Genomic DNA, 19,075 nt, shown 5'->3' with positions numbered 1-19,075 from the left:
GGAGTATGTTTCAAGGTTGCCCTATGCCCTGCTTATATAGGTTGCGCTGCCTCTGCTACCTCCTTGGACAGGCAGTGTGGTACTAAATGAAAGAAAGTATGCCTCGCCTGGTGTTTGTTGCGGGTTTCCGGGATGAGGAATTCGAACAGGACACCGTGTATGGGCCTATCAGTACCAACCGGGCCAGATTCGCATTGGAAAAGAGTAATCCGGTTCGTCATCCTGTGGAGAACGATGGCAGGTCAAACTTGTCACGGCTGCGTGATCCTCTATCGCTTATTTAAAATTTCAAAATTTGAACGATGGTAGTTCAAAATTTCAAATACACTGGTGCAGAATTGGGAACACATTGAATAACTTTCCAGGTTTTACCGCGAGTTTCAGAGTATTTTTCTTCCTTAATTAGCAGGCTGAAAACATTAACTGAAAACAAACAAATGTCAGTCATTCAATGTGTGCCCAAGAGTGCACCGGTATGTGTATTTGAAATTTTGAACTGGAGATGTGCAAGCCCCCCGAGGGCCACCAACAGTATGCAGCTTGCTGAATGGTGATTGTCTGCTGCCTACATTTGAAATTTTGAACTGGAGATGTGCAGTATGGCTTCTCGAGTCTGGAGACACCTCGAGCGAAATGGGAGACGGGGCGCCGCGGGCGACGACGGGAGTGACCACGGCCACTGGTGACCGGCGCGTAGGAGGCCGCTTCTGGGCGCTTTGCGATGACGCAGGCGACGCGGACGACGAGGACGGGGACTACGGCGGCGATTTGTCACCGGTGAGCTCGCCGACTCCTTCTGATGCGATCTGCGAGGCGTTTCGCGTGGGGTACTCGGAGCAAGATGCGGCGAAAATCATGGACTTGGCGATCCCCATGGATGACCCAGCCCGGCAAGGACTTGAGCACGACGCCATTGAGGTTGTCCGCTGGGTAGTCCACCGGCGTACATCGGCGACGGCGATCCGGCCATGGCGAGGACCACTTCCGAAGGTATGTCTTCCTAAACCTACCTTGTCAGATTTTCTTGAGGCCGGGGCATGGAAAGTTGTCCAGAGAAGAAAGAAAGTGAGGCCGGCAGCGGCGGCAGCGGCGCCGGCGCCGGTGACCGGCGGACCGGCCGAGATCCGAACTGCCAGGGCAAGGCGTTTAAATTCGATATTGGGCTTAGCTGGGCTCGATCGGTCGGTGATGGATCTGGGACGGCCTACCGATGGGTGTGAGGCCCATCGAGTGGCAAAGCCGAGTGGGCCGGAGTTAGCCGGGTATGAGGCCCAGGCTAACTCGGACTCCACGGGCGACGCAGCCAAAAGCCCTTGCATGCGTTCGAGCGAACGTGTATTGCCGGGCATTCTGCTTCTGCCATCACTCTGCCCTAGGTCTCAACGCCGCGGGGGTCGATCGGGGTTCCTTCGCTGTGGTCCGGGGCGGGCGACTCGGATCCCTCCCTTGATGGCGGGACGGGGGATGCGGCGGCTTCTTGTCCCAAGTCTCAGGTGGCTGCCGGAGCGGCGCCGGCTGCCCATGGTGGCGGCGGTCCACAGGGTCAGCGGCCGGTGCTGCCGGTAGGTCGTGGCGTGCCTCAGGGGCCGCGACCCGCGGGCGCTGCCGGACGTGGTACCCCGCCAGGGCCGCGACCTGCGTAGACTGTGGGGGCGGTGCCGGCCGCAGGGCGTGGTGCTCTAGGCCTTCAGCCTCCGGCGCCGGCTGCTTCTCTGCCGGCGACTGTGGGGCGCGGTGCTACCCCGCTGAGACCGCCGACGCCTGCGCCTGTGGGGCGTGGTGCTACGCTGCAGAGGCCGCCGACGCATGCTTCGGTGCCGGGTGGGCTACCACATGCTGCTCCTCCGCCACACTATGTTGCCAGACCGCTTCAGAAGCGCGCGGTACCAGTTTAGACCCCACTAGTGCTACCTATCGCGGGTGAGGGAGGTGTGGCTATGGCTCGGGCGCCGACTAATCGCGGTGGTAATGGCCCGCCCCGAGGAAAGTGGGGTGATGATGGTTTAAATGCCTATGGGGACGGATAACATCGTGGCTCATTGTCTACGGGTGGCGGACGTGGCTATGCATGGCAGGGTGATGGGTCAGACGAAAGACCTTTCTACGGACCTCCGGGAGGTTTTGTCGAGGGGGCATCTGGCCCCGATTACAGGCAGCGAGGCGGTTACCGAGGGCACCGTGGGGTCGCGGTGGTCGCGGTGGCAGAAACCGTTACCGCCAGCCTCCACCACCCGTCGTGGTGGACCCGACGGCTGATTCTACCGGTCAGGAGATGGAGCTCCGGGCAGGCTATGGAGGTGGTAACTGCTCTCGCTTCCGCGGACGTGCCTCCGACGGAGTCCGTAGCGCCGGAGGCTGCCGGGGCTGTAGACAAGGCTGAGGAGGAGAGAGCCTCCAAGTGGGCACGTAAAAAGGAAAAGATATTGTGCTACCATTGTGGCGAGAGAGGCCACTTTATTACTGAGTGTGAGACAGAGCTCTGTGATACTTATCTTAAGCCAGTACATGAGTCTGGGGCATGCCCGATTTTGCGTGATCAGATGCCGAGTATCACCATTTATGGAGTCTACTATTCTGAGTTGATGTTTTTTGAGTCTCCCAGTGTGAGGGAGATTCCTGACGAGCCACAGAATTCATATACAGGGATTGTTAAGGTAACTAAGTGCGAGGTGTCTGAGGCACAGGTTATTCACAGGCTTTCTGAGCTTATACTAGGGGACTTTGTGCGGGAACTTAGTTGCCTCGAGGATAATTCTTTTAAGGTGGATTTCCCGACATCGGAGGACCTAGAGCGCATGCTCAGTTTTGGGTTGTGCAGAGTCCCTGGAACTGAGTGCATCCTCGAGTTCCATGAGTGGAAACGAGTTGAGCCGCAGGGCAAGCCTCTCACTCAGGTATGGCTGCGTTTCTCGGGGGCGCCTTCCAAGCCGCTTCATGATGCCCGAGTTGCTGCTAGTTTGGGAATGCTGGTCGGGAAAACAGAGAAGGTGCATATAGCTTTCACCAGAGCTACTGGGGTGGCACGCTTACTCGTGAGTATCCTTGATATTGAGTTTGTACCTGACATGGTCAAGTGGACTTATAAGGGGGAGGTTTTCAACCTTGAGATAGAGTTTGAGGACTCAGAGCTTTTTGCGGAGGCTATGGCAGGGACAGATGTGCATATGCAGGATAAGGATGATGGGTCCGGTAACACGAAATCGCGAGGGGATGAGGTTGAGAATCAGTTGGCCAATGGGCCGAGTTCCACCTCGCAGGCACCTGGGTCTGGGGCGTCCCCTTCGGTTTCGGCGCCTATGAGCACTTTGCGATTCGGTTCGTTTGAGCCTGCATCCGCTCCTCCGAGACTCTGGAGCGATAGGGTGGAGTCTGAGGATGCACTAGAGGACACGCCACCACCCTTGGACTTTGCAAGGTTTGACGGCGTTGCCGAGAAAGAGGGGGATAGTGGGCAGGAGGCCCCCTATACTCCTTCTTCTACTGGTGCTTCTCCTCAGTCGAGGACCATTGGGGACGGGCATGCACTACACGCTGCCATCGGGTCGGCAGGGAGAGGGAGACCAGGGCAGGAGGCCTTTGGTCTTTCTTCGCCTGTGGTGGAGGCGCACTCTTCTCCTATGGCGTCAGTGGGAGTCACGGGCGGGCGATCCCTTGATTCGCCTCAGGGGTCGGGTCTGCCGACACCAACTAGCTTGAGCGCTTCACCCGCCGACCTGGCTGCTCTGATTGGCAAGGAGGGAGGGGGCAGGCGGCCCCTCACTTCCCTTCCCCTCTGCGCATGTCAGTCACGGAGCCAAGTGGTGGGGGTCAGGCGGGAGGCCTGACCCCTATCCAGGTCTCTAGGGAGGAGGTAATCGCTTTCGGAGGGATCCCAGATCCTGTGTCTCAGGGGCGGCGGATGAGCTGTTGCCTCCAGGACCAGCCAGAGATTGATGACATGCAGGTGAGGTGCGCCAAGCGGGCGGCCAAGCTTCGTGATCTGGAGGTCACTACTGGTATGTCGGTTAACACCTCCAATTCTATTCTTCATTTTTCTAATGCTGAGATTATTCATAATGCAAACCAGTTAGGGGTTTCACTTGGTAGTAATGAGAATGAAATCTCGCATTCAGTAAATGATATATTGGATCTTGAAGCGGATCGTGCTTTAGACATGATTCGCCACTTAGCAGCAGTTAAACCCATGAACGATTCTGAGATTTCACACTTGGGAGTTAGGGTGTTAGACTCACTTTGCATAGATATTGGCCCCCTCCCCCGTGGTCAGGGGAGGAGCATGGTTCTGTAACGACTGGGGATGAAGATAATACAGAGGGCCTTTCTAAGAGAATCCTTGCCACCGGTTGTGAGGACCGGGTGGTGGATTTACCCAAACCTAAGCGCAAGTGGCAGCGCAAAATCTACCCGACTTCGGCAGTGCATAGAAGTGCTAGGAACCGGATGACCTAAAAATTTCATGATGAGTTATGAGAGGAATCTTTTGGAATAGCAGAGGTCTAAAGGACTTGGCTAAAAGACGTTTTCTAGCAGAGGCTTCGATCGAACAGAGGCTGGACTTTATTGCTCTTTCGGAAACCGGAAGAGGCAATTTTGCGCCCCAATTCCTTAATACGCTGTCGGGAGGGGCCCAATTTTGATTGGCATTGTCTACCTCTGAGAGGAAGATCAGGTGGCATCATACTTGGCGTTAGATGTGAGACGCTGGAAGTTCGGAGTGTGGTCATGGGAGGTTTCGCTGTCAAATTTTGGGTTAGGTCCAAGATCGATGGATTTAATTGGGCCCTGGTGGCGGTATATGGTGCCGCACAGCCAGAATTAAAACTGAACTTTCTGGCAGATCTAGTCCGTATTTGCGGATCAGAGAAGCTTCCAATCTTAGTAGGGGGCGACTTCAATATCATTAGAAGGAGGGGTGAAAAGAACAATGAGAATTTCGATGGCAAGTGGTCGTTCATGTTCAACACCATTATTGAAAGCTTGGATCTGAGAGAGATAGAGCTTTCCAGCCGAAAATTCACATGGGTTAATGCTTTGCCTACTCCTACTTTTGAGAAACTTGACAGGGTCCTAGTGAGTGTGGACTGGGAACAGAAGTTTCCTCTAGTCACCGTACAAGCGTTATCGTGTGGAATTTCAGACCACACCCCGTTGCTAGTTGACTCTGGGGAGGCAACGCACGTGGGGAACAAGAATATCTTCTCCTTTGAACTAGCTTGGTTTGAGAGAGAAGGTTTTTTGGATCTGATAGCCAGGGAATGGGCTAAAGATTCAGGAGGTAGAACTCCAATAGAGAGATGGCAGAATAAGATTCGTCACCTTCAAAGTTTCTTACGAGGGTGGGCTAAGCATCTTAGTGGGGTGTATAACGTCGAAAAGGAAAGGCTCCTTAACCTTATCCAGGCCTTAGATGTAAAATCCGAGTGCACAATCCTAGATCCAACGGAATTGCATGTTAAGCTAGATGCGGAGATGAGACTGAAAGAGCTGCTGCGAGAAGAAGAACTGAAGTGGGCATTGCGGGCGAAGGTCCGCAAAGTGGTCCAAGGGGACGCCAACACTCAGTTTTTCCATATGATCGCTAATGGCAAGCATAGAAAGAAAAGGATCTTTCAGCTTGAGCAAGAAGAAGGGACGATTGTAGGGCAGGAAAATTTAAAACTTTACATCACTGAGTATTATAAGAAGTTATTTGGGCCTCCGGAGGATAATTTCATCTCGCTTGATGAGTCGCGGAACGAGGATATCCCCCAGTTGGCTTCAGATGAAAATGATATCTTAACAGCCCCATTCTCCGAGAAAGAGGTGTTTGAAGCTATTGCTCAGATGAAGAGTAACTCTGCTCCAGGGCCGGATGGATTTCTAGCGGAGTTTTATAAGAGATGCTGGCATATTATTAAAGGGGATTTGCTTCCGATGTTCCACGACTTATTCGCTGGACAGCTTCAATTGTTTCATCTGAATTTTGGAACTATTACTTTGTTGCCGAAGAAGACAGAGGCGGTCCGAATTGAGCAGTTTAGGCCCATCTGTCTTCTGAATGTAAGTTTCAAAATCTTCACCAAGGTTGGGACTAATAGACTCACACAGATTGCGCATTCTGTGGTGCAGCCATCCCAAACTGCTTTCATGCCGGATAGGAACATCCTTGAAGGGGTGGTGGTCCTGCATGAAACGCTCCATGAAATCCATACGAAAAAACTAGATGGGGTGGTTTTCAAAGTGGATTTAGAAAAAGCGTATGACAAAGTTAAATGGCCATTCCTTCAACAGGCGTTGAGGATGAAAGGTTTTGATCCCGCTTGGCGACGCCAGATAGAATCTTTCACGCAACAAGGCAGTGTTGGAATCAAAGTGAATGATGACACAGGTCGTTATTTCCAAACACATAAAGGCCTGAGACAAGGAGATCCAATGTCACCTATTCTGTTCAACATTGTAGCTGACATGTTGACAATTCTAATAGGAAGGGCTAAGGATGCAGGACAGGTAGGTAGCCTGGTACCTCATCTAGTGGATGGAGGTGTATCTGTCCTACAGTACGCTGATGATACTATCAACCTTATGGAGCATGACTTGGCTAAGGCGCGAAACATGAAGTTGGTGTTATGCTTATTCGAACAGTTGTCTGGTCTAAAAATTAATTTTCACAAGAGTGAATTGTTCTGCTTTGGTAGAGCCAAGGAGGAACAAGAGGCATATATGCAACTGTTCGGGTGTGAATTGGGGGCGTTACCTTTTACGTATTTAGGTATACCCATTCACCACCGTAAGCTAACAAATAGCGAATGGAAGTGCATTGAGGATCGTTTTGAGAAGAAATTGGGATGCTGGAAAGGCAAATTAATGTCATATGGAGGCCGGTTGGTTCTTATTAATTCGGTGCTCACTAGTATGCCCATGTTCCTTCTGTCTTTTTTCGAAGTACCAGTGGGCGTTCGGGAAAGACTCGATTTCTATAGATCTCGTTTCTTCTGGAAAAGCGATGAGTTGAAGAGAAAGTATAGATTAGCTAGATGGGACATTATTTTCCGACCTAAGGACCAAGGGGGTCTCGGGATTGAAAATCTGGAGGTAAAGAACAAATGTCTCCTTAGTAAATGGCTATATAAGCTTTCGCGAGAGACCGAGGCCACTTGGGCCCAGATTCTGCGTAATAAGTACCTTCATTCCAAGACCTTATCCCAGGTGACGGTGAGGCCGATGGATTCGCCTTTCTGGAAAGGCCTGGTGCGAGTTAAGTCGCTCTTATTTAACCAGACCAAGATGGTTATCGGTAACGGTACGTCTACAAGATTCTGGGAGGATACCTGGCTAGGGGATATGCCATTGGCAGTTCAGTATCCTTCTCTCTATAGTATTGTTCAACTAAGAGATGCGACCGTTCAGACGGTGTGTCAGTCCACGCCTCTACATATTAGCTTCAGGAGAGCTTTACTCGGTAACCGTTGGGAAGCTTGGCTCCATCTTGTGAGAAGACTGATGGAGGTTCAACTTTCTCAGCGCCCAGATCGGTTATGTTGGAAGCTTACGAGGAATGGAGTTTTTACGGTTAAATCTATGTACGTGGATATCATTAATTCTAGTTCTATTCCAAAGTCAAAACATGTGTGGCAAGTCAAAGTTCCTTTGAGAGTTAAATTGTTTATGTGGTTTGTGCATAAACAAGTCATTTTAACTAAGGACAACTTGATTAAATGCAACTGGAATGGATCTAGTCGGTGTAGCTTTTGTGATACAGATGAAACTATTAAACACCTCTTTCTCGATTGTCCTATGGCAAAAAAATTATGGTAGTCAGTGACAATAGCCTTTAATATTACTCCTCCACAGAATATTAATACGTTATTCAGAACGTGATTGGATGGGATTGAGCTCCATACAGCGAGACACATTCATGTTGGAGTATGTGCATTATTATGGGCTATGTGGAATTGCATAAATGATTTAGTCTTTAACAGAACATCCAATACTCATTTTTTGCAGGTTATATTCCGAGCCATTGCTTTGATCCGTATGTGGTCATTACTCACTCCGACGAAGGCCAGGGAGCATTTGGTTACTGGATCTATCCGATGGGAGATGGTTGCACGGGATATCTTCAGCCGGTTTGGATGGCGGTCATGTAATAGGATAGGCAATTAGTTTTCCTATCTTTCTCTTGCCGGCCGGCTGTGGCATTTGTTTTGCTTCTTCAGCGCTCTGTGAGATGCTTTGTTTGAGAATTTTAGGCTGGTGTTGAACCTATTTGCTTGTTTCATAAAGGTGTCTGTATGCATCTTTCTGATGCAGAGGCCGGGGAAGTCCCCCTTTTCCAGAAAAACAAGTTGGCTCCAAAAAGATGCAGCATAGATCCATCTCAGAAATTTGTGTTAGTATGATTCATTCAGGTTTTGTAGTAGCCGAACAGGTAAACAGTCAAATTCAGTGTACCATCATACTCCCTCCGTTCCAAATCACTCGTCGTGGTTTTAGTTTGAACTAAAACCACGACGAGTAATTTGGAACGGAGGGAGTATCTTATTGTAATACCACTATTAGATAGAGAACCCATAATCAAGAATTTGAATAAAGAGACCACTTAAAAACATACATGTGACCAGATCACGATATTCATCGTAAGAAATGTACGTTTCTGTTTGTGACGTGGTATAGTTCTAGTGACACAGCACATACTGAATTTGAGTTATTTATAGCAAATCACTTTCAAACAACTTACATGAAGCTTTAAGAAAAAAAAAGTTAGCACCTCATCAGTTAGATGGGCTAAAAGTTTCAGGGTAAGGCCCGTTGCTATAATTGAAGGAAACTTGGTAGTGCTTGTTCTACGGAATTTAAATAAATGGCCAGATGATGTAGGAGAACTGGCCAGATCATGTTAATAAGATATTCCCAAAAAAGATCATGTTAATAAAAATATATTTTTCTCTCAACTGGTACATAGAAAAAATATATTAAAAGATAACGTGCGACAAAATGATTGTCAAAAGGAACACAGAAAACACATCCTCCAGATTGAAAATTATCTACAGTTACTTCAAATTTAAATAATATGATGAGGGAAATGTTTGTTTCACGAATAACCAAAATGCTCAAATGGTAGTAGCTCCTATAAATAAGCTTGACACAACAAACAAGCATAGTTCTTTAGAAAATGCAAAAGAACAATGAGCTGCTTATTATTGAGATGGGAAGAAGCAGACGTAGGACAAGATCCAATTCACACCCGAACAGTTGCATATATGCCTCTTGTTCCTCCTTGGCTCTACCAAAGCAGAACAATTCACTCTTGTGAAAATTAATACATATTTACCCCCGCGTGTTCGACTGAAAATTATAACCTTCTGATTATGTTCTTCTTGGGGGAGGTGGAGGCAGCGATCAGAGCTATGAGACCTGACTCGACTCCTTGACCCGATGAGCTCTTGTTTTTTATGAAATTCTAGAAAGTCATCAAAGGTATGGTTATGGTCATTTTTCAAGATTTCTTCCTGGGGGTCCTCGATGTGTCTTGGATTAATTATGGTGTTGTCTCCTTAAGCCCCAAGGTAGTTGGGGCTAGGACATCCGCCAATTTAGGCCAATCATGGTCATAAATGTTGTTTTCTTCATTCTCGCTAAGGAGCACGCCATTAAGGCCGCACCGATGGTTGCTAGGGTCACCCATCTGAACTAGACTGCCTTCATTAAAGGTCGTTTGATTCATGACGGAATTCTCAACCTCCAGGAAATCAGTCATGAAGTAAACATTAAACATCTAAAGATGGTTTTCTTCAAGAGTGGTTTCCATAATACCTACGATACACTGTGTTGGGACTTCCTTCCGGACATCCTGCAACGTAAGGGCTTTGATCACCGCTAGATCACTTGGATCATGGAGTTGGTTTCTAGTGGGAGCACGCCCATCAACATCAATGGCGAGACGGGTCCATGCTTCAAACCGTGGAGAGGGGTTCGACAGGGCGGCCCGTTCTCCCCTTTGTTGTTTAACCTCGCGATGGACACCCTTGCCGCCATTCTAGAGGTGGCTAAAGCGGAGGGTCACTTACACGGGGTTGTTCCCCATCTTATTGAGGGAGGTGGTGTCTCTCATCTTCAGTATGCAGACTACACCATCCTGATGGTGGAGGGAATTTCCTTAGACATTATTAATTTGAAGTTCCTCCTCCCATGTTTCTAGGAGGTGTAGAGATTAACTATTAAATTCGGCAAAAGCAAGGTGATGGTAATGGGTTACTCTGACACCGAAGAGTTGACCATTGTGAATCTCATTAGCTGTAGCCTTGGCTCCTTCCCTATATCCTACCCTACCTTGCTTTGTTAGTGAGTGATCCCAGGATTCTCGTGGAGAGCCTTAGTGTCAGGACCCCGATCCTAAGCCACATCGATCTAGCATGTAACATATCATATCGCGTTGCGGCCTCACGCACGGTATTCCCATGGGTGCCACCTTACCTGGCCCGGGACCGTTTGCGCATTTTGGCTCACGTATATGATAGTGTCGCTAGCATCCATATGACAGAGAACCTGGGTCGACATGATTAGTCGTGAACCCAAAGTGCACTAACTTATAGGGACATGCATACATGACCCAGCAACGAACGTGTCGTTCATCAGCGAGTGAATTCGGGCTATAGCAACTGGGCTAGCGGGGCTCCGGGATTCTAGCTGTAGCGGGCTAACAGGACTCCGAAAGACACCGTGTGACATTTCCCCAAAGGGACAGACACAGGATCGAAGAAGGACACATGCCGGCCAGTCTAAGTGTTCCGGAGCAGTAGCAACTGGGCTAACAGGACTCCGGTAAACCGGGCTATAGCAGACTACAATGGCTCAGTGGATGCACTAGACTACATTTCCCCATAAGAGAGGCTACCAAGGATAGACAACTAGGTTGTCGGATCCCACACATACCAAGCATTTCAAATCATACACACAATATGCTCGATATGTGCAAATACAACATGGCATCACAACAAAACTCTACAACTCAAAGTATTTATTCATTAGGTTCCTAGGAGCCAAGTATTACAAACATGGGTCTCATGACCCAACATATAGAGCATACAAGCAACAAGCACAAGCGAAAGCTTAACTTGTTTGAGTACAGACAACTACAAATGAAAAGGCTGAGAAGCCTGACTATCCACAAGACCTTGCCGAGGGCACAAGATCATAGCTGAGGTAACAAGCTAAACATCAAAGTCCACACGGAACTACTAGCGAGACTGAAGTCTCTCTGCAAAAACATAAATTAAGCAAACGTGAGTACAAATGTACCCAACAAGACTTACATCAGAGCTATCTACATATGCATTAGTATCAACAAGGAGGTGGTGGAGTTTAACTGCAGCAAGCCAGCTTTGACTTGGTGGCTATCCTAAACTACGACTGCAAGTAACTCTTTTGAGGTGGCGCACATGAGTCCACATATTCACCAATCAATACACCACTATGGATCCGCTCCCGTCTCCCTACGAGAACGCCATCCATAACACTCACACTTATCTTGCGCATTTTAGAGTATCCACTTTCACTTGTCTATGAACTGTATAGGCAACCGAGAGGTCCTTTACTGCGGACGCAGCTATTCGAATAGATCATTTATAACCCTGCAGGGGTGTACTTATTCACACACGCTCTCGCCACTTACCACCATGTACACGTCGTGTATCTCGGCAACCTTCAAGCGGAAGCCTGGCGAGGAAGTCGACCACGACCTGACTAACCACACAAGTCTCTAGTCCAGGTTTTATCGCCTATTCGGGTTCCATCCGTGAGGTGATCCGGCCGGGGTTTCGCTCACAGCCCCAAACGATGTGTGCGGGGTTCCCGAGACACCAAATGGGCGCCTGGCACACCATGCCACGGTGTATCTACCACATCATAGCCCACCCCTAGGGTCAGCGCTATGCACGGACTCCAACACATATCCTACAAACACCAGAAACTAGTTGCAACTCCTGGACAGAGATCAAGGCGGTTAATAAGTCGAGAGGGTCCATTGGTTTCGGGCCCAATGCATGGTAGTAGCTGTTCATGGATCACAAACAAAGAACTCAGTTCCTAAGGACGGCTTCAATGAAACAACCCACCATGTACTCCTACATGGCCTCTCATCGATACCTTTACCAAATCATATTCACACACTTAGCTATCAACAGTAGGACATGTTCACATTCCTCCAATTCATCCCCGATGAATCAGACCTGACTCAACTCTAAGCAGTAGTAGGCATGACAAACAAGCATGAATGAGTAGGCACATCAGGGCTCAAACAACTCCTACTCATGCTAGTGGGTTTCATCTATTTACTGTGGCAATGACAGGTCATGCAGATGAAAAGGGGTTCAACTACTGCATCATGTAACAGTTGAATCATTGTTGTCCTAATGTAGTAAAAGAGAGAAAGAGCGAGAGAGTGGGATTGTATCGGAATGAACAAGGGGGTTTTTCTTGCCTGGCACTTCTAAAGATATTATAGCTCTTCATCGGTGTCATCAATCTCATCGTCAAAAGCACGTCTATCGAGAGGGGACAAATACCGGTAACAGAGAAGGAAAACACAATCAATGCAATGCACAATATGATGCATGATCATGACATGTCAATATGTTGTGTTTTGAGATAATGCAACTAAAACCAGAAGGGTTTGGGTCATTTTGAACCAAAGGTTCAATCCCAAACTCAAAATGTGAATTTAAATAGTGCCTTATCATGTTTGAACTAAACAGCAAGTTTAAGTTGCTTAAAAATGCATGAAACCAGTACAGATGGATAGATTGGATTTTTCTGATCATTTTTCATATATAACTTATTTCATTCTGAGCTATGGTTGAATTTCTATGAATTTTAGAAGTTTTGGACATTTTCTAGAATTTCCTGAATAAGAATAAATCCAGAAAATGATTAACTGCGTCGGAATTGCGTCAGGGTGACGTCAGGGGGTCAACAGGGCCGTCCAGGTCAAACCTGACCAGTGGGGCTCACTGGTCAGTGACACAGTGCTAGTTAGGGTCGCTGACAGGTGGGGCCGGGTCAACAGACACGTCAGTAAGTCAATACTAACGTGTGGGGTAGGTCAACGTGTGATGTGGCCAGGTCAAACTGACCTGTGGAGCCTGTGAGGGTTAGTTTAATCTAAACGCAAACAAAACCCGGGTTAGTTAGGGCATGGGGCCTAGCTGCCGGTGGGTGTGGGTTCAATTAGTGGCGCCATTAGCTGCTAATGATGCTGCCACATCGGCACGGCCGGAGTTAAGCCGCTAGCGACCTTCCTGCACGGCGGAGGGCATCGGGATTCTGCTAAAGGGTCCGGTTTGGCGCGCGGGGAGCATCTATGGGGAGCTGGAGGAGTGGCGCATCCAGTGGTGGAGGCGGATGGAGCTGGGGTGGCCTGCAAAGGCACCGGCGACGAGCTTTGCGGCGGTCAGAGCTCGGGAGCGCACGGGGATGGCGTTGTAGTGGGTAAACGAGCGAGGCGAAGAGCTAGCGGGGTGCTACGTGTTGCGGGGAGCAGGTTGGGCACACTAGGGTGACCGTTTGGTCACCGGAGTTGCGTCGTCGACGAGCTCAAGCGGCAGTGGCTACGGTCGGCAGTGGGGCGGCGTCTATGGCTTGAAATCGAAGGGGAGGAGGGAGGGGAAATACGCAGGTGCTCACTGTGAGGACGAGGAGCCGGTCAGTGGGCTCGGGGGAGGCTCGGAGCAGATGGCACGGCCGTGGCGATCTCGGCTTCTCGAGGTTGAAGACGACGACGGGGAGAGCGTTCGGGGGTGTCTAGCATTGCTTGAGTCATCGAGGAGGCGTAGACGATGGAGGCAGAGCTCGTGGGCACGCCAGAGGGTGACGGGGTGGCTCTGGGCATGGTGGCAGCGAACGGCGGCGACGAACTCACTCGGTGGAGATCAACAGAGAGGGATAGCGGAGGGGATGAGGACGAGGGAGTGAGTGAGAGGGACCAGGGGGTGCGTGGTGACTTCCTGGGCGTCGGGCAGCTGCGGGAAGCAGGAGGTGGCCAGGCGCGTGGGCGCGCGCGGCGGGCACACGCCCTCGTGCCCACTGGCACAAGGAAGAAGACGCCCCTATCCTTGGGCTGGGCCAGGAACAGTGCTGGGCCACCTAGGCTGGACGGGTGGGCTGCGCAGGTGAGGCCAGGTAAGTCTCTCTCTCTTTTATTTTCTGTTTTCTATTTCTTTCTGTAACTTTGTGGCTTTTCTAAAAATACTAAAACTAACTCAAAAATCATGAAACTGCTCATGCCCACTGTTTGGAATATTTCCATCAGTAAACATTTTAGTTTATGATTATTTGGACATTTAAAATATTTTATAGTATTTAAATGCCCAAATGCAAATAGAGCATGATTTAATCTAGTGACCTTATGCTGTCCTAGAAAATTGCGCGCCATTTTTGTCAGAGGTTCTAGACCAAGGCAAAGATGATGAGCATTTTATAAGGGCATTTCAGGTTCATTGAAAAGGATTTTAGTAAACCCTAGTTGGATTAAGGGGGTGCTGGGGGTTTCTGTCATCCCCATTTCAACTTCATTTGAATTTTAAACATGATGACATGAGAAACAAGCAAAGGCAACAGGGGCTGAGCTAGGGCTGTGACACTTAGTCCGATTGTTGGGAAGGTCGACCATCGGGTTAATCAATGACAAGGTAGGTTGTGTTCCAAGGCAAGCAAGTCGGTCGTTATAAATTTCTTCATGGCAAGTCTCCCTATGTTTGTGATGGGATCGTTATTTTTTGGAGGGGCCCCATTTGGACGTTGATAAATATCAATCCACACTACTGCAGGAGGGTTCTAAAACGACACATGTATAAGAGACCAATCGACCAAACTGCACGTGATGTATTAATCGCAAACGACATTGTAATAAAACTGTCACCAATAAAACGAACTGTGTGCGATGGCGGATCCATCAAGCATGATTCAGATTAGAGTTGCGTGTGTGAATCATGGCATACAGTTGATCCATACGAACTATTTGCAATGAGCCAAAATAACAGAAACAGACAGCCAGATCAAGGTGTGTGCGGTAGACGGCATACATGTCACTCGGATGAACTATTGCGATGAGCCAAAACAACAGAAACGGTCAGCCAAATCAAGGTGTGTGCGTGATAGACGGCATACAGGTCACTCAGATGAACTATTTGCAATGAGCCAAAACAACAAAAACAGTTAGCCAGATCAAGGTGTGTGCGATAGACTGCATACAAGTCACACGGATGAACTGTTTGTGATGATCGAGAAGAACACAAGCGATTCGGCTTAACAAGATGCGTGCGTGTTTATTGGCAAAAACTTTCTATAAGAGAGTTGTTCGCGGTGGCTCATGTGTGATGATTTCAAAGTTACACATACAGTTCCTTAGGTAATCATGTGTGCGATAACACTTGACACCGTATACAATTGTGTGTTGGGAAATTTGTGATCTAAGAATCATGCACGATAGTAATAACGAGCGCCCATGGTTGATGGAACAGGTCATGTGCTGACATCGGCGATTGCGAAAACGTGTGCCCATGTACGCCACCGGGAATCGTTTCACGCTTCAAAACCGGAACTGTCAATAAATTTTGAGCTTGTTTCCCATCACATTCCAAATTACCATGCTATATTTAATTGCAAACCTGTTCACACTGATCAAACCCTAAACATTTTCCCACTTAGCAGCTTATTACTAGGTTATAAATACTACCAACTCGAAAATGACTGCACATTCCTCCTCGTCAACAAACAAAGAAGTCTTTCTTTGTCATTCCTCGCGTCTACCATGGCCCGTAGGAGGAGTTCTGGGTCGAGAAATAACTAGGGAGTGGCTCGTAGGGAAGCAGAAGCCGCAGAGAGGTCCCGCCGCACCGCCAAGGCAGCAAAGAGGTCCCGCCGCACCGCCGAAGCAGCAGAGAGGTCCCGCCGCACCGCAGAAGCATCACAAAAGGTCCGACTGTGCTACGGAAGCAGCACAAAGGTCATGTCGCGCCGTGGTGGCATCAAAATATCTCTCACAGGCAGGTGAGGGATCTCAGAAGTGCATTGGCGACTACATGCACGCTGAGCTCAATAAGACAAAGGAGGAGATCGCCGGCTGGGAGAAGCTACAGGAGGAGAGCAATGCCTCGGTTCATAAGGCGACCCGCGTCATCTGGGTACTAATGGATGACAAGGCAAAGCTCCGCACCCAACGTGACCTGCTGAGGGAGAAGATCGCCAGTAGGGCAAAGCTGCATGAGGAGTGCACTTCCTTGTTGAAGAAGTCGGCTGCCATGGTAGTGGAACTTATGAACGATAAGGCAAAGCTCTACATTGAGCACGACAGACTGGTGGAGGAATCCATGGCTACTGTCAAGCAAAGTATTGAGGATATGAAAGAGATCACCGCCGCTCGCCATGAGATATCTTGCGCCATGGACACAATGATGAAGATGCAAGAGGAGAGGTGAGAGGAGATGAAGGTCGTGGAGGAAATAAAGGAGTTGGAGGAAATCCGTGCCCTACAGCAACCCATCGCGAAGTAGAGATCAGCGATCCAGATCGTTGTCTGTGTCTTCCTTCTTTTGCCCTTATGTCTTTTGGGCGTTGCTGCATGTGGCATTTTAAATTATCTACCTGAATATGTAAGACAGTTATTATTTGTTGCCATCGTCATTATATATATCAGTCTTGCTAAGTCTCGGTCGACTGTTAAGTCTTAGTCGATGTTATATCCGTGAGATCTTACATAAAGATCCGGGCTATTTTTCAGATTTTCTTTTCTCTCTCTTACGTATTATGTTAGTTAACTAAGACTTGGTTAAATCTCAGTCGATTGAGACCTAGCCACACCATTAAGCGCCTATAAAATAAGGGCTTGGGCCATTAATGGAGAAGTTGGGAGCAAGGTGGATGGTGGGTCGAGGTCAAAGGGCTCGCCTCTTGGTGAGCCCGTGCAACAGTCTGCTCGCACGCCTCCTATTTACTCAAATAGCTACCCCGCACGACGCCTCCTAGCTAATAAAAAAGTGGAATGCATGATGGCACGTAAATCTTTAGAACTCCCATGATTTCAATAATATTTCTGTTTGCGATGGTAATGTGGCAGCTCTTTGTTCCAAAATGACTTTGTTGGATGTTAATGTGTGCGCCTTCCCAATTTGGATAAAACATTTGCCACAACATGTTGATGCCATGTCATGACACCATGCGAAGTTTCATGAATTCCAGACGAGTTTTGGATTTACAACAATTTAACCAAGTTTCTCAATGTTTGCGGCCTAGCAACAACGACTAGATATTTGAAATTCATTATCATTTCTTGCATGGGACTTAAACATTCACCCAAGGACACATATATGATTTTCAACGCATTTTGGTTCACTGGAGCATTGCTACCTTTTGAGCATGCGTTGTTTTTCCCTTGAAGAGGAAAGGGTGATGCAGCAAAGTAGCGTAAGTATTTCCCTCAGTTTTGACAACCAAGGTATCAATCCAGTAGGAGACAACACACAGGTCACCTAGTACCTGCACAAACAATCAAGAGCCTTGCAACCAACGCGATAAAGGGGTTGTCAATCCCTTCACGGTCATTGGCAAAAGTGAGATCTAATAGAGATAGTAAAATAAATATTTTTAGGATTTTTGTTGTATAGATTGGAAAGTAAAGATTGCAAAATAGTAAACAAGATGCGATGTAAATAAAAGAGATGTAATATAATAGGAAAGAGACCCGGGGGGGCATAGGTTTCACTAGTGGCTTCTCTCAAGATAGCATGTATTACGGTGGGTGAACAAATTACTACCGAGCAATTGATAGAAAAGTGCATAGTTATGACGATATCTAAGGCGATGAACATGAATATAGGCATGACATCCATGTCAAGTAGATCGAAACGATTCTGCATCTACTACTATTACTCCACACATCGACTGCTATCCAGCATGCATCTAGAGTATTAAGTTCAAAAGAACTGAGTAACGCATTAAGCAAGATGACATGATGTAGAGGGATAAACTCAAGCAATGTGATATAAACCACATCTTTTTATCCTCGATGGAAACAATACAATACGTGCCTTGCTGCCCTTACTGTCACTGGGAAAGGACACCACATGATTGAACCCAAAGCTACGCACTTCTCCCATTGCAAGAAATATCAATCTAGTAGGCCAAACTAAACCGATAATTCGAAGAGACTTGCAAAGATATCAAACCATGCATATAAGAATTCAGAGAAGAACCACATAATATTCATAGATAATTGTGTTCATAAATCCACAATTCATCAGATCTCGACAAACACACCGCAAAAGAGTATTACATCGAATAGATCTCCAAGAACATCGAGGTGAACTTTGTATTAAGAATCAAAGAGAGAGAAGAATCCATCTGGCTAATAACTATGGACCCGAAGGTCTATGGTAAACTACTCACGCTTCATCGGAGAGGCAATGGTGTTGATGTAGAAGCCCTCCGTGATCGATTCCCCCTCCGGCAGATCGCCGGAAAAGGCCCCAAGATGGGATCTCACGGGTGCAGAAGGTTGCGGTGGTGGAAAAGTGGTTTTGTGGCTCTCCCTAATGTTTCTAGGGTATAACAGTATATATAGGCGAAAGAAGTACGTCGGTGGAGCTACGAGGGGCCCACGAGGGTGGGGGCGCGCCTACCCCCTGGGCGTGCCCTCCTGCCTCGTGGCTTCCTCGTGGAGTTCCAGACTTCGACTCCAAGTCTTCTGGATTGCTTTCAGTCCAAGAAAGATTATCGCGAAGGTTTCATTCCGCTTGGACTCCGTTTGGTATTCCTTTTCTGCAAAACTTTAAAATAGGCAAAAAAATAGAAACTAGCACTGGGCCTCTGGTTAATAGGTTAATCCCAAAAATAATATAAAAGAGCATATTAAAGCCCATTAAAAATCCAAAATAGATAATATAATAGCATGGAACAATAAAAAATTATAGATACGTTGGAGACGTATCAAGCAACCCCAAGCTTAATTCCTGCTCGTCCTCGAGTAGGTAAATGATAAAAATAGAATTTTTGATGTGGAATGCTACCTAACATAATTATCAATGGAATTTTCTTTATTGTGGCA

At 47.8% G+C, this 19,075-nt stretch overlaps 1 protein-coding gene across 1 annotated transcript; it reads left to right on the top strand.

The window, feature by feature from the left end:
* Positions 1–633: 633 nt before the first annotated feature.
* Positions 634–8,142, top strand: LOC147965792 (uncharacterized). Its single transcript, XM_087530610.1, has 2 exons — positions 634–990; positions 7,984–8,142. Exons 1-2 carry the CDS (start codon positions 634–636, stop codon positions 8,140–8,142), a joined length of 516 nt encoding a protein of 171 aa, XP_087386736.1.
* Positions 8,143–19,075: the final 10,933 nt, after the last annotated feature.

The sequence above is a fragment of the Triticum urartu genome, chromosome 6A (genome assembly GCF_056163025.1).
Source record: "Triticum urartu cultivar PI428250 chromosome 6A, HENAU_Tu73, whole genome shotgun sequence".
Lineage (NCBI taxonomy): Eukaryota > Viridiplantae > Streptophyta > Magnoliopsida > Poales > Poaceae > Triticum > Triticum urartu.
Note: the sequence above shows the minus strand (reverse complement) of the source record. Positions and strands in the feature narration are given on the sequence as shown.

Bases quoted from the DNA above. Each gene is read 5' to 3' on its own strand.
- LOC147965792 (XM_087530610.1), top strand. From the start codon at position 634: ATGGGAGACGGGGCGCCGCGGGCGACGACGGGAGTGACCACGGCCACT. The intron at 991-7,983 runs GTATGTCTTCCT...CATTTTTTGCAG, and splicing joins GGCGAGGACCACTTCCGAAG to GTTATATTCCGAGCCATTGC.